Genomic DNA, 15,273 nt, shown 5'->3' on the forward strand with positions numbered 1-15,273 from the left:
TAAAGATCTGTAGGCCTGACATCTGGGTAAAAAGGAGTAATCAAGGGCAGCCAAATGGTGTTCCACTGGTTGGCATGGATGTAGTGGGCAGAGGTGCCTGTTCCAATGTTGTATGACAATACCAGACCCTGTGTGACGGCAGATCTCTCTAATCTTCAGAATCGGTCCAGCTGAATCACGGACTTGGGTTTACACTGCACTCTGTGTTTTGCTATTTAGGGACAGTATACACGATTCTGACAGAGTCATCACCTCATGCCCAAGAGTTCTTTCTTGCAGATGTATTATTAACGTGTTCTAACATTTGATTTTCCTCCATTAGAATCTGTTCATTGACCGAGCTGGGCGCAGGCTGCTGCTTATGGGAGGTTATGGTCTGATGGTTATCTGTGGAATATTTTTCACCATCTCATTGGCTCTTCAAGTGAGTCACAGTCTCTTTTTCATTGTTAAAAGGAGAATCAGGTTGGGATTAGTCAACTTTCAGGCAGTGATTCCTATTTCAGAGACAATTTTTATCTCTATGTTGTGTGTTCTTTATTTAAAGTGATTAGAAATAGAAAATCTTGTGATTAGCATTTATATCAAAATTCCTATACAAGAGTTCTGATGGTTTCTAGTTGACTAAATGCAAGAATGACACCAAAATGAAGAAGTTGAGGAATTTTTGATTTGACATCCTTATAGGGTTTTTAATGTCCAGCCCTGTGCTTAGCAACTCCGGGTTGATTATCAGATTAATGTAATGAGGAGCAGTGTTCAACCATTCTAATTAGCAGCATTCAATGTCATGAAGCTTTAGCTTTAAAAAAAATCTTTAGATATTTAACCCAAAAGAAAAACAAGGGGAAAAAACTTGTGCTTCAGGTCATTCAGATTGAAAGTTATACAATTTACTTTTCAAAGTCCAGTATTTCTCCGAATTCATCTACCTACTGCAGTCATTCTTAATTTGAACAGAGACCTTCAGATCAATCCTGATCAATGAGGTTGTAGATGATAACACAAGATCTCCGGAGTGTATATCCCACCAACAGCTGGGAAAGCCATTTGAAATGGCTGATGAGCTGCAAAGCTGCTTGAAAGTTTGTGAAAATCTCAGACATTTCTAAACTCCAGAAACATGAAAAAAAGTTAATTATTACGTTACAACTGTGTTCAAATTTATTCAAACAATTACAGTAAATAAAAAACCAAACACATTACGCAAGAAAACACTTAAAAACAATTGAATTGCATTTTTTTCAGCTTTTCCTCTCACTAAAATGAATGGTGCCATTTAATCTAGTACAGTTCAAGTTAAGATCATAAGGTACAGAAGCAGAATTAGGCCATCTAACCCACCAAGTCTGCTCTGCCATTTCATCACAGCTGATCCATTTTTCCTCTCAGCCCCAATCTGCTTTCTTTTCCCCATATCCCTTCATGCCCTGGCCAGTCAAGAGACTGTCAACCTCTGCTTTCAACCCAATGACTTGACCTCCCCTGTGGCAATGAATTCCACAGATTCCCCACTCTGATTAAAGAAATTCCTCTTCATGTCTGTTCTAAAATGACTCCACCACTCCCACACCCTATTCTGAGGCTGTGTCCTCTGGTCTTAGACTCCCCCACCATAGGGAACATCCTCTCCAAATCCACTCTGTTGAGGTCTTTCAACATTCAATAGGTTTCAATGAGGCCACCTCTCCTTCTGTTGAATTCCAGCGAATAGAGGCCAGAGCCATTGAATGATCCTCGTATGACAATCCCAGAATCATTTTTGTAAACCTCTGAACCCTCTCCAATGTCAGCACAAAACTGCTCACAATACTCCAAGAGAGGCCTCACCTCTCGAAAGGAATACTAACATTGCATTTGCCTTCTTTGCGACTGACTCAACCTGCAAATTAACCCGTAGGGAATCCTGCACGAGGACTCGCAAGTCCCTTTGCACCTGAGTTTACACTGCACGCTGTCGGAGCAGGACGAGGACACGACCCACCCAGCCAACACACTTTTTGTCCCTCTTCCCTCTGGGAGAAGGTTCAGGAGCTTGAAGATTCGTACGGACAAATTTGGGAACAGCTTCTTTCAAAATGTGATAAGACTGCTGAACGGATCCTGACCCAGATCTGGGATGTACCTTCCAAATATCCGGACCTGACTTGCACTACCTTACTTTCCCTTTTCTATTTTCTAATTGTGATTTATAATTTAAATTTTTATTATATTTACTTCAGTTTGTACTTCAGGGAACGCAAAGCGCAGAATCAAATATCGCTGTGATGAAGTACGCTCTAGTATCAATTGTTTGGTGACAAAGTAAAGTCATTCAACCATGCAACAGCAGCAATGGAGAATGAGAAGTGACCAGTGCAGGATGAGAGTGTGTGAGGTGGGGGGTGGCCGGGGAAGGTTGTTAATAGGACATTCATTCAGGTTTGACGTGTGATGGGTGGCTGCAGGGTATAGGCTTAACCGGTTGCATTTATTTCTTGGGAAATGGTCCCAAATATGCTGGATAACATTAGGAATAAAACCCTGGAATACAGTGAACTTAATGGAATGAATCATATGTACTGTTGATTGGAACTTCTAGATGTTTGTGCAGGATACCTATTCTTCTCCATATAGTGACAGAATAAATGCTGCTGGATCCGTGTGGTACTAATTCAATGGTGTGTATGATTGAAACTCAGCTTTTCAACATTTTTCCACTCTTATAATCTGGTCTTAATTCATTGAAGCTGTCTAAAACCCTTAAATAGGTTGTAGCCTCCAAGATTTGTGACCATTATCATTACTGCACAACTGTGCCTTTCCATTCACCATCTTGAACCCATGCACCTCAATAACTTTCCTCTGTTGCTTTCCACTCTCTCTGTCTTTTCAGACTGCTTGTCTGATCAAACCCAGACAGACAGGGGAAGGATTTGCAAACTTTTCACAGACCAGATTGGATGTAGGATTGAACCTGGGTCATTCAACCTGCGAGACTCCATCTGCTTAATTCTCAACCGTAATTCCCATCTTTTCAATTCTTTGGTATAGATCAATGATCCCCAACCACCGGGCCACAAGGCATGTGCTACCGGGCCGCGAGGAAATGATATGATTTGGCAATATGAAACGATATGACTCAGCTGCACCTTCCCTCATTGTCTGTCACACCCACTGTTGAACTTGAATGCACGCGAGTTCATTACCCACGTGAAGTCATCAGTCGCCTAAACGCAGTGATACCCTCACGCCAGGAATCACTGGTTGGCCTCGGGTAACTGGCCGCTTTGTGCAGCCAGCGAGAAGTGCCGTTGCTACTGGTCTGGAGTATGGACAGATGGGCGCTAACTCTAAACCTGTTTAGCACACTGAATGTTCATGGGGAACCTGGTGCTAAAATATTTGCAGACGACCTAATTCGGGCTCAGGGTTTCGTAAGTAGCAGAGCAGTTACCTCGCTGCGATCTACTGAAAGTCATCCCTCAAGCCAAACTTTTGTCAGCTGATAGATCCTACCTACATACAAGGTGGGTGGGCGGGTGTGCGCCCTGTCGTACTCCTCTCTTGGTCGGGCACTTCCACCAGACTTCGACCACCGTGGCTCCAGCACAGGGTCCTCTGGCCCTGACCTTGTCCTCACACCCCACCCACAAACAGCCACACCTGGCCAAGGCGTCTGGCAGCAGGCTGGAGTTTGGGCCCAGAGGCTGTCTAATGAGGCAATGAAGCCCTCAGAGCTGCTTCAGCTCCTTGGGTCCAAGCACCCTGCACTTAAAGGCAAACCCGTTGAGTTTTTTGAGCGGAAAAAATGTGTGCAAGCGGGACAGAAGCAAGTGCTGAGAGTCAGAAAAACTGAATTGCGGAATAGACAGGACATAAAGAACCCCTTTCGAGTATCGCTGTCTCCCATCACCCCTTGATGGAACCGTCTTATTGCAGGCTCCCACTGATTCAGTGATATTGGTGTGTTGCAATGATTTTACATGTTCATATGAGAAAAATATGCGCTGTGTTTAATATCCAGACGTTACTTAAAATGTTATGATGTTACTGACTTATAAGTGAGTTATGATTGACTTAATCACTATACTGTATTCATGCAAGGAAATATGCACTGTTTAATATTAAATTCATTAGATAAACTCTTTTAGAAACAAAATTGAGTGTATTAGCCACTTATAAGTGACTTATAGTTGATTTATCACCCACACCACCCCACCATCCCCCTTGCTGTCGGCTGGTCTGCAAGAATATTGTCAATATTAAACCAGTCCGTGGTGCAAGAAAGGTTGGTGACCCCTGGGTGTAGATTTATGAATAATAAGGTGCTTTTTGATTAAATGAAGCTACGTGAATGCAAATTACTGCTGTTGCGCTGTCACTGATAATTATGATTTGGTCTGTGAAACATTCCTGTGAAGATCCTCTGTTAATTTAAAAAGAAAAGGTTGACTCTGCCAAAGTTATAGGTAAAAGAATGTGGTACAGACAAGTCTACTTTTTTCCCCCTTAAAATGATGATAATTTCCTGTCCTTTTTTCCTCGCTTCATTGTTGTTCCCCCCGTTCTTCTATTTTGAAGTCATTGGCTCTTTTCTAGAACATTGATGCTCAAAGCCACGATGGAAGTGCATCAATCATGCCTGTGAATGGGGCAAATTATTGTCTGCAGGGACGTTGCTGCAAAGATTTTGGACAGGAGGAAAATGAACTCAGTTTCACAAGCCCACTTTGCTGACAATACTGACAGGAAAGCAAGTTGTGCAGAAGGCATAAAAGTCTGCACAAAGGGATATAAAAAGATCGAGTGAGGAGGCCAAAATCTGGAAGATGAGTATAATGTAATGTGGTCCATTTTGGTCAGAAGAATAGTACAGCAGAACATTGTTTAAGTACAGAGTAACTTAGGAATAGTGGTACTGAGTGTTCTTGGTGTATTTGTAATTAACCATATTAGCATAGCAGGTAGAACAAGTGTAAAGAAAGCAAACAGAAGGAGGCATCATAGGAGAACTTGTGGTGTACGCACACAGAGCATTCGTGACAATAGATTCGGAGTACTGGGTACAGTTCAGCACTCCTTATTTACGGAAGGATATATTTGTTTGGAGGCAGTTCAGAGGAGATTTACCAAGTTGATTCGCAGGATAAAATGGTTATTTTATTAGTGAAGACTAAGTAAATTGGATTATATAGTATCCTGAGCTTCAGGAGAATGAGATATAGTCACATTGAAAATCTGAAAGATTCTGAAGATGTACAGGTTAGAATCTAGAATCTTGGGGTAGAATCTAGAACTAGTAGTTTCAGAAATTGCCTTTTTAGGATGTAGACTGGGATGAACTTCTTTATGAGGATTATTTCTTTGGAATTCTTTACCCCAGGGCAATGGAGGCTGAGTCACTGAATGTATTCAAAGCAGAGGTGGATAGATGTTTGAAACGTAGGATAGTCGTAAGTTATAAGGAGCAGGCAGGAAAGTGGAGCCAAATTCAAGTTTAGGTTAATCACAAACTTACTGAGTAGCAGATCCGGCTTGAAGGATCTCAAGGTTTGTTCCTACTCCACTTTCTTAAATCCAGTGAATGACAGCTGGAGCACCGATTACTGAGAAGTATCTAGAGAGAGAGAGAGAGAGACTGGTTAATTGGTCATTGTGAATTGTCCGATGATTAGGTGAGGGTTAAATTAGTGTGTTGCTGGGCGGTGTGGCTTGAAGGGCCTGTTTCACGCTGTATCTTTAAACAAATAACTAATGGTAACTATAGGTGATGAGACTGATTATTGCACATCTTCCCATATCTAGTACAACCAAATCAAAACAGAATCAAAGCTTGAGCGGGTCAGTTGTTGCATGAAAAGGAACTCAAATTCAGTTGAGGGCTCTGAACTTCATCCCTGAGCATGTTTTCAGTTGTACTGTTAGAATTAACCTGTTAATGACTAGTTGGAAAACTAAACCCTGCATGTTTAACTCATGTGATCTGTCTTGAACTAGGACAAGATTAGCTGGATGCCATATATGAGTGTAATTTCCATCTTTGCGTCCATCTTAAGCTTTGGAATTGGCCCAGGTAAGAAATTTGTAGTCTACAAAGAAAATCCCAGTTGTTGACAAAATGCAGCAGCTGTTGATATTAAAACTTAATATTTCATCATGAGTCCTTCAAAACTGCAAAATAAGTGATCTGTTCTTGTGGAGTTCAGATAAAAAAGATGAAGTTACTGAAGATATTTTGGTCAGAAATGTGGAAATGATTGGAGGGATGAATCAAGTGTAACCATTTTTATGGAGAAAACCAAGTTGCATTCACCAGTTTGCCCTGCTTGATGGGGGATCTGTTGGTGAGCACTTTGTGGAAGATGTATTCAATGCATAAAGCACCAATGTGACAACCAAAGTGGAGATGATTGGCTAGGCTGCCTATCAGTCAGGCTCAGTGATTGTGTATATAATTTGTATATACCTGTCCTTCACTCACTGTTTTCTGATTAAATTCCTCCACTCTTGTAGGGAAAAGTAGCTGTAGTTTCTGTTCCCCCGCCTTTTAAATAATCTTTTTCTGAATAAATAAATTTGCTTTGGGAATATTTCTTTCGATCTCCAACTCATTGCCCAGTATAGAATTAATAGTAGATGTATTCTACTCCCCTGCACTGAAATTTTTCACTCTCCTGATATAGAAGTAACTAGACCGCTACAGATGACGTAGTTATTAACTCTATAGTTGGTGTTGCTAATAGTGTTTATACTTTCCTGCATGTGATATGTAGAATCCGAATAATTGTCAGGAGTTACTGATGTCCTTATTTGTTTAGAGTAACTTTATTGTGATTGCTCTGCCCGTAGCAGGGGTAACTGGGATCATTCCGATGGAGATCTTTGACCAGACTGCAAGGCCTGCAGCATATATGATCAATGGATTCCTTTTCTGGATAAATTATATTATTATTGGGTTAACGTTCCCATTTATCGTTGTAAGTATCATGAATATTGACAATGTATAATATTGGAACAAATTAATCATTTTTATCTCTATAAATAGTCTATATTGTAAAAATGGAAAGTGATTAGAAATGACCAGGTACGGTGGCATGGGAATAGTTAACAGTTCAGGTCAATGAGAATTCATCAGGATGGGAAGTGGTAAGTTTTAAGATATTGGGAAAGAGAAGGAAGAAAAGGAAAGTATACGAAGTGGTGGGTAAGTGAGTTTAATGAAAGACGGGTGATAATCGGACGGGTGAAGAAGAAAAGGAGGGTGAAGTGCATGAGTAGATGTGAATCGTGCAATTATCTGCACTTGTCAAACAGTTGCAGATAACAAGTCTGTGAACTTTAGGACAAAATAAGAATCAAGTTCATTATCACTGACATATGTTGTGAAATTTGTGTCAGGAGTACAATGCAAGACATAAAGCTCACTACAGTTTGAGTGCCGCTTACCCACAATGCTCAGGGGTGGGAGAGTTTCTGAGTTTTTAATGTATAATGTGATAGCTTGTTCATCACACATGCGTACCTAACAGTAAAAATTGTTCCATACAATTAATATAATGGAAATATATGTGTGCAAGGTAAGGAAAGCAACATCAGGAGAATTCCTGAATCAGCAGTTGAACAACAACAGGTTTTCAGTCTCCACCTAGGATGTCATGTTTTCATTAAAATGTTGTAGTGCATTATATTTGTATTTTTTAAGGTTTTATGTAAGGCAAAAAAGCAATCAGCATTGTAGACTTGTTCTGGTGTTAGATTTTCATCAGCGAAACTCTTCAATGAATTTCTCAACTGCTTCATGATCAGCAGACTTTATATCATCTTTAAGAATTTAAAGCTGCGCCTTTTCTTAAATTTCTGCAACCAGCCTGCTGAATTTTCAGAATTATCTTCAATTTTCAGTTTGTCGTGATAGATCATTGCTTGTTTCATGATCAGCGTACTGTTAAGAGGCATATGTTCACACTGATGAATCCACTCATGGTCGAGATCTTCATTGTTCACTTTATGCGTTTTTTTCCCCCAATTTCTCATTAACATTACATACGTGAGGTCACTTCTCTGAAATTTCTGTGGTGTGCAAAGACCGGCACATCGCCTAGGAACCTTCCCAGCACCCTGTGGGGATTTTCCATTTGTGATGTCTTGTCAGTGATCTGAAAAATTTCAGATTTTGGAGGCTTTTGAATTTTGGAATTTCAGATAAGGGGTGCTCAACCTGTGTGAAATACAAAGAAGGTAAAAATGGTTTAAAAGAGGAATAACGAGGTAGCGTTCAGAGGTTCACAGATCATTCAGAAGTTTAATCACAAAGGGGAAGAAGTTGTTCCTAAAATGTTTAGCATGAGTCTTCAGGCTCCTGTTTCTCTCCCAAATGGTAATAGGAAAAGAGAGCATGTCCTGGATGTGGTATGAATGTGAATATGAAAACATTGATATTTTTTTATAAAATAGTGTTAAGACAGAAGGAAAGCTGAGGCCAGAATAAGCTAAATCAACAGCTCCAATGGGGCTGATGCTTGAGGATATTAGAAAAGAAGTAGAGGTAGGTGTGCGAGATGAAGGGTGGCAATTCTGGAGTTTCTGGATGGAAGAGGTCCAGGAAGATGGAATAATGGTTCAGTGATGGCTATGTTATTCAAGGGGAGGTAAGAGGAATCATTAAGAAGGGAAAATACGGGAGATTTTGCAGATACTAGAAATGGAATGTAGATCCTGATGAAGTGTCTCGGCCCAAAACATTGACTGCTTATTCCCCTTTGTAGATGTTGCTTGATCTGTTGAGTTCCTTAAGCACTTTTTGTGTGTTACTTTGTGTTAAAACAGACACGTATAGAACCTCTGCAAGGCAGGGTCAATTACCTAAACAGCAATGCCTTCTTGAGTGATGGTGACTGAGCAGCAGGGAAACAAGCCCTTTGTAAACATTCATTTACACTGATCCCCTTTGATTGCTGCTGTGTCTAAATGCTGGATTTCTCTCCCCTTCAGCAGAGGGACTGCAGTTATTCAAGAAAGCAGCTGACTGCCTTCTTCTCAGTAGCATTTAGAAATAGGCAATAACTTCTTGTAATGCCCAGATTCCAGAAGATTAAATAGTTTAAAAAAATCATTTCAGGGTGAGGCAAAAAGGGAAGAGAGTAGTAAATGAAGTTGCTTTGATCCTGTAATGAAGATCTGTTGTGCTGCACTCACCCTGTCTTTCTCTCTTTCAGGAGGGGCTGGGCAGTTTCTGCTATGTGCCATTCCTTTCCCTTAGCTGCTTCTTCGTTGTCTTTATTGGAGTCTTCCTGCCCGAAACAAAAGGAAAGACCTTTCTTGAAATTTCCAAGGAGTTTCGTAAGCAAAATTTCAGAGGGCTCAAGTAGACCAAGTGAGGATAAAGCAACAAAACTACGTTAAAGCCTGTCAAAACAAAAATAACCAAGGATTCCTTTCTTAAAATAAGGATTTAAACGTTCAGGACGAGAGAGAAGAAAATTCATCATCTGGAGGCTGGTGAATCTTAGCAAGTCTCTGCTAATGTGCTTCTGTGGAGGCTGATTTGGTGCATATGTTACTCAGGGCCACTTTGTGAGGTACCTCCTACTCCTAATAAAGTGGCCACTGAGTGTATGTTCTGCTGCTGGAGCCATGCTCTTCAAGGTTTGACAAGTTTTGTGTACTGAGATGCTCTTCTGCACTGTTGTAGTGCATGATTGTTGTCACCTTCCAGTCAGCTTGACCAAGCCTGGCCATTCTCCTCTCACCTCTTCCATTAACAAGGCGTTTTCACCCACAAAGCTGCTGCTCACTGGGTGTTTTTGTGTTTTCTTTCACACCATTCTCTGTAAACTCTCGAGCCTGTGTGTGAAAACCCCAGGAGATCAGCAGTTCCTGAGCTGCTCAAACCGCCAGGTCTGGCACCAACAAACATTCCACAATCAAAGCCACTCTGATCACGTTTCTTCCCTATGCTGATGTTCAGTCTGAACTTTATGGCCATGTCTCCATGCTTTAAGCACTGAGTTGCTGCTACATGATTGGCTGATTGGATGTTTATGTTAATGAGCAAATGTGCCTAATCCAGTGGCCACTGAGTGTACTTGTGGTGAAGGTTGATTGATTTTAGAGATTTAGAGTTAGCATGAGAAAATAGTACTGAGTGGACAGATTAGCCTTGATATTTAATAGTGAGGTGTCTCTGGGCTACTTCTGTTTCTGATGTCCAGTTAAATACTGGTGCATAATATTTGGTCAGGCGACATTTGTGAGTTAGAAAGAGAGAGGTTGCTTATGATCTGAAACATTAGCTCAGTTTTTTTTTAACCTAACCTGCTGAGTGTTTCCAGCAGGTTAGGTAGTTTCTTACTCTGCATTTAAACAATATTCTTCCATATGCTTTTTTTCTGCCGTCATGCAGTGTGGGGTAGAGCAGCTGATCTTTGCTGTTAGTTTTCTCCGTCACTGGGCAGGGAACCTACAGCAGAAATAGTTGTTGATAATCCAGGTCACATGTTCAAGTATCTGCAGATTCATTCATAAAATTGATCAATAGAACCAACAATTTACTGAGCTCATGCTTATACCTTTATGAGAAATAATTTCCCCAACTTTAGGCAGCCCCTAGGTTTTGTATGTTTTTCCATTCCTGACAACTGTAAGCCAGTTTCTCTGTACCTGAGAAATACTCATTTCTCACTGCTGCCCATATCAAATCGCTCTACATATAATTTCTAAAATTCATTCATTTCATTGTATACTCACTCTCATAAGTAAACTAATTGAATATACATGTATCCAGTTATTCACAAGTACCACAGAACATTATTATGCTATCTAGATAAATGTTTTACAGATGTACACCACATTTCCACAGATCAGGCCATCCATAGCCTGGGAGCCTCTGCAGCTTTCGAACTTAATGACAGGAAATGCTGGAAGTACTGATCTGGTTATAAGGTGAATCCAAAGTCATGAAGGACTTCTTGACAATGATGGATACTAATCAAGAACCTATCAACCTCTGCTTTAAACATACAAACAACCTAGCTCCACAGGGTAGTGGAGGCCAATTCTCTGGATGCTTTCAAGAAAGAGATTGATCTCTTAAAGATAGAGTCAAGGGAAATGCGGAGAAGGCAGGAACAGGGTACTGATTGTGGATGATCAGCCACGATCACAGAGAATGGTGGTGCTGGCTCGAAGGGCTGAATGGCCTACTCCTGCACCTATTGTCTAAGTAAATTCCTCCTCTCTGGTATAAAGGAATATCCTTATATTCTGAGGCTGTGCCCTGTAGTTACAGACTCTCCCACTATTGGAAGTTCTCTCTCCACGTCCACTCTATACTGGCCTTTCAATATTCAACAGGGTTCAATGAGATCTCTTTACTAAATTCAGCAAATACAGTCCCGGAGCCATCAAACATTCCTCATACATCAACTCTTTCAATCCTGGGATCAATCTTACAAACCTCCTCTGGACTCTCCAATGCTAGCTCATCTTTTTTTATATATGGGGCCCAAAACTGCTCACAATATTCAAAATATGGCCTGACTGGTGATTTATAAAGCCTCAGCATTAAATCCTTGATTTTATATTCTAATCCTCTCAAATAGAATGCTCCCGTGGCATTTCCCTTCCTTACTACCTGCTAATTAACCTTTCGGGAATGCTGCACAAGGACTCCCAGGTCCCTTTGTACCTTGATTACTGGATTTGCTTTCCATTTAAAAAATAGTTTATGCCTTTATTCCTTCTACCAAAGCGCATAACCATACATTTCTCTACACCCAAAGTACACTGCAGATGCTGGGTTCAAAGCAACATGTACAACAAGCTGGAGGAACTCAGCAGGTTGGGCAGCATCCATGGAAACGAGCAGTCAACGTTTCGGGCCGAGACCTATCTTTGTGTCATTCACAAACTTGGCCACAAAGCCATCAACTATGTCACTCACATTATTAATATATAATATGAGATGTAGTGGACCAAACACCGAACCCTGTGAAACTTCATTTGTCACTGACAGCCAACCAGAAAAAGCCTCCTTTATTCTCATTCTTTGCCTCCTACCAGTCAGCCAATCTCGTATTCCTTGCTAGTGTCTATCCTGTAATACAATGGGCTCTTTCCTTACTTGGAGCCTCACCAGTGACAAAGGCATTCTCAAAACCCAAGTCAACAACATCCACTGATTCTCCTTTGACTTTCCTGCTTGTTATTTCCTCAAAGGTATATTTCTGTTTCTACCTGTCCAAGTACACCTATCTTACTTTCAACAGTGGTCCTTGGCATTGATTTGGCAAAGAGGAGGGTGAGAGAGATGGCAAGTGTTTAGAAGACTCATTGAAGATGAGATGGGCCTTATTGTGCTCAAATTACATCTGGATTTGCACACCCCATTCCTATACTAGCCTGGTGCAGATGCACGTGTCCATTTACCTAGTCTGACTGATCCCACAGTGAGGCCACAACCCGGAATCCTGGAACTTTTCGGTAGACCCTGAAAGGAGACAAACCAATCAAAGTGCTTCCAAAGACCTCATCTTCCAAAATGCATTATTCTTAAGTATCTCAGTAATATAATTAAAAATGAAAACTTTTTAAGTATCATTGATGTACAAAGTCACATAAAAACATTAAATTGTTTCAGTGTTTATTAAATGCACGTTCAAACACGTAATTAAAAAGATAAAAATCAAGATTGGGGAGCATGTCATGAGAATAGGTTGAGTGAACTCGGCCTTTTCTCCTTGGAGCGAAGGAGGATGAGTGTTGACCTGATAGAGGTGTATAAGATGTTGAGAAGGTTGATCCTGTGGATAGTCAGAGGCTTTTTCCAAGGGCTGAAATGGTTGCCACAAGAAGACACAAGTTTAAGGTGCTGGGGCGTAGATACAGAGGAGAAGTCAGGGGTAAGTTTTTTTTTACTCAGAGAGTGGTGAGTGCTTAGAATGGGTTGCTGGCAAAGGTGGTGGAGCAGGATACAATAGCGTCTTAAGAGACTTTTGGATAGGTACATGGAGCTTAGAAAAATAGAGGGCTATAGGTAAGCCTAGACGTATCTAGGGTAGGGACATGTTCGGCACAACCTTGTGGGCTAAAGGGCCTGTATTGTGCTGTAGGTTTTCTATGTTTCTAAAGTAAGTACCGAAAAATAAATACAACTTGAAAAGATGATTTGAATCAAGAAAGCAAATAATCTTAGTGATGTTTTAATATCTAAATACTTATTTTTTTTTAAAAGAAGGTGAACTACTTGTAAGCTTATTTTTCAGATTGTATCAGTTGTCTTAAACTTTCAGGTGTTTCAATGAAATTGGGCAGCAGCTTGGAGAATGTTTGAATGAGTTCAATGAGGACAGCTCAGTGTTCAGTCAGATAGGTGGATCCTTCAGCATAATACTTGGGAATTCAGCCTAAGAGGTGGATATGCCAGCATCAGACACTAAGCTTTAAGGGGCAATGTGAATCCACGATATGCTAGCTGGGAGCATCTGTAGTTGAATAGCTTGGAAACCACCGGCCACAGCTCAGCTCAATTCACATTGATCTGTGATTCTGATACTTCTGTGATGCTGGAAGAATCTGTATGACAGCAGGAAAACCAATTGCTTCACAACAATCAAATTTTGACATTGAAAATACTAATTCATTCTCTCCAAATGTAAGGATATTTATATAGAGAACAGTACATGCACAGTTTAAAGTACCAATAAAGCTGGATAATATTTATTTATACATTTTAAATTATATAAGTTAAGCACACTCTAGTCTTCCTTGTGTTCTTTAAAGCATAGAAGCTGAATCGTAAATTAGAAGACACAAGTGCATGAGAAAGAACCTCTAGCATTGCTGTACATATAGATAATCTGTGAATGAAATTTAGTAAATAAGCCATTGCACTGAAGCATGTGGAATTGTGAAGCTGAAGATGTAATTTTTTGACTTTGCCACCTTCCTGATTTATACCAATTGCTATTAAAAGAGCCTACCACATATATCAATATTCTCAATGCCTGCATCAATAAATTATTGAAGTGCCTGTTGAAGTAATTGTAGCATTAAATTATTGAAAGTATAATTTCTGAAAGGTTGCATATAAAGCCAATCTTTGAACTATGAACATATCAACTGAACAGTGTAAAATTAAGGAATATTTGTTAAAGTTACATTCCCTTGTAACGATGCCCCGCATTGGTATTATAATACATCAGTTACAGTAAAGTTGGGTTTTCTTTCCAATGAGTTTAATTTGTGACTTATTTATCTTTTAATGGAAAAGCAGTTTGTTTAAAACAAACAAGGATTTGCAGTAAAGGGTTTGGGTGTTTGAAACAAATGCTGGCGAGATACATCGTGAAAGATTTGGAGTAAATAAGATCCTGTCAAACATTCCTGAATAGGACTGCCTCCTTTGCTATTAACTGCACCCTTTATATTTATTGCATTTTTAGAAACTCCTGCCCCCAGGGGAGCAATATTGCCCACGCACCTTACTTGGGGAACAAGAGGTGCATGCCCAACAGACATACTTGATGCCATGGAAGCATCTTTTCACTCTGCTGCCAGCCATTTTATATGAGTGGGGAGAAAGGAGGTTATGGCGTGAGCAAAGGGGGAAGACATAGGAGATAGGATGGAATCGATGATAGAATGAAAGCGAGCAGAACTGATCCTGCCAGCTGTAAGAGAAGTTTTGAGTAGGGTTTTGCATAAATCACCAAACCAAATAAAGCAACTCCGCTCAGTGACGACTGTTCAAAGATGAATAGATGAAATGTCGAAGATTGTGGAAGACATGCAATGTTCTTAGGACAAGAGAATTTGTTCTGCATTTGGATGAGTCAAATTTGCCACGCAACTAATCTTTGCTTCTTAGTTATGTTTGTGATGAAAGCATGGTTCAAGGGGTTTTTTTTGCAAGGAGACAAGAAACGGGTATGAAGGGGAGTTGATATATTTGGATTGTTGAGCAATTTTTTCAAAGAGAAGAACACTCCACTCGCCAGCGTTCTTGCTTGTGTAGCGGATGGGCCACCATCAATGGCAGGGCGCTGGGTGGGTTCCTATTTTCCTGAGAAATGCTGCACCAAACATTTTTATTTAGAGTTCTAGCATGGAATAGGCCCTCCTTGCTGTTCGAGCTGCACCACGCCGGCAACCCCCTATTCAACCCTGGCCTACTCACAGGAAAATTTACATACAATGACTAATTAACTTACCAACTGGTACATCTTTAGACCACAGAGTGAAAACTGGAGCTCCCGGAGAAAGCCTGTGCATCCACTGGAAGGATGTGCAGAT

The 15,273-nt window shown here is 40.5% G+C and overlaps 1 protein-coding gene across 4 annotated transcripts in view; it reads left to right on the top strand.

Annotated features, from left to right (window-relative positions):
- Positions 1–14,211, top strand: part of LOC132404259 (solute carrier family 2, facilitated glucose transporter member 11-like) — a 41,536-nt gene extending 27,325 nt beyond the window's left edge. For all 4 annotated transcript variants that reach the window (XM_059988388.1, XM_059988387.1, XM_059988389.1 and 1 more), the window contains 4 exons: positions 323–424; positions 5,980–6,055; positions 6,832–6,959; positions 9,198–14,211. In XM_059988388.1, coding sequence (XP_059844371.1) covers positions 323–424; positions 5,980–6,055; positions 6,832–6,959; positions 9,198–9,350 — 459 coding nt within the window. In that variant the 3' untranslated portion in view covers positions 9,351–14,211. The remainder of the gene's footprint in view (positions 1–322; positions 425–5,979; positions 6,056–6,831; positions 6,960–9,197) is intronic.
- Positions 14,212–15,273: the final 1,062 nt, after the last annotated feature.

The sequence above is a fragment of the Hypanus sabinus genome, chromosome 13, assembly GCF_030144855.1.
Source record: "Hypanus sabinus isolate sHypSab1 chromosome 13, sHypSab1.hap1, whole genome shotgun sequence".
NCBI classification, from domain to species: Eukaryota; Metazoa; Chordata; class Chondrichthyes; order Myliobatiformes; family Dasyatidae; genus Hypanus; species Hypanus sabinus.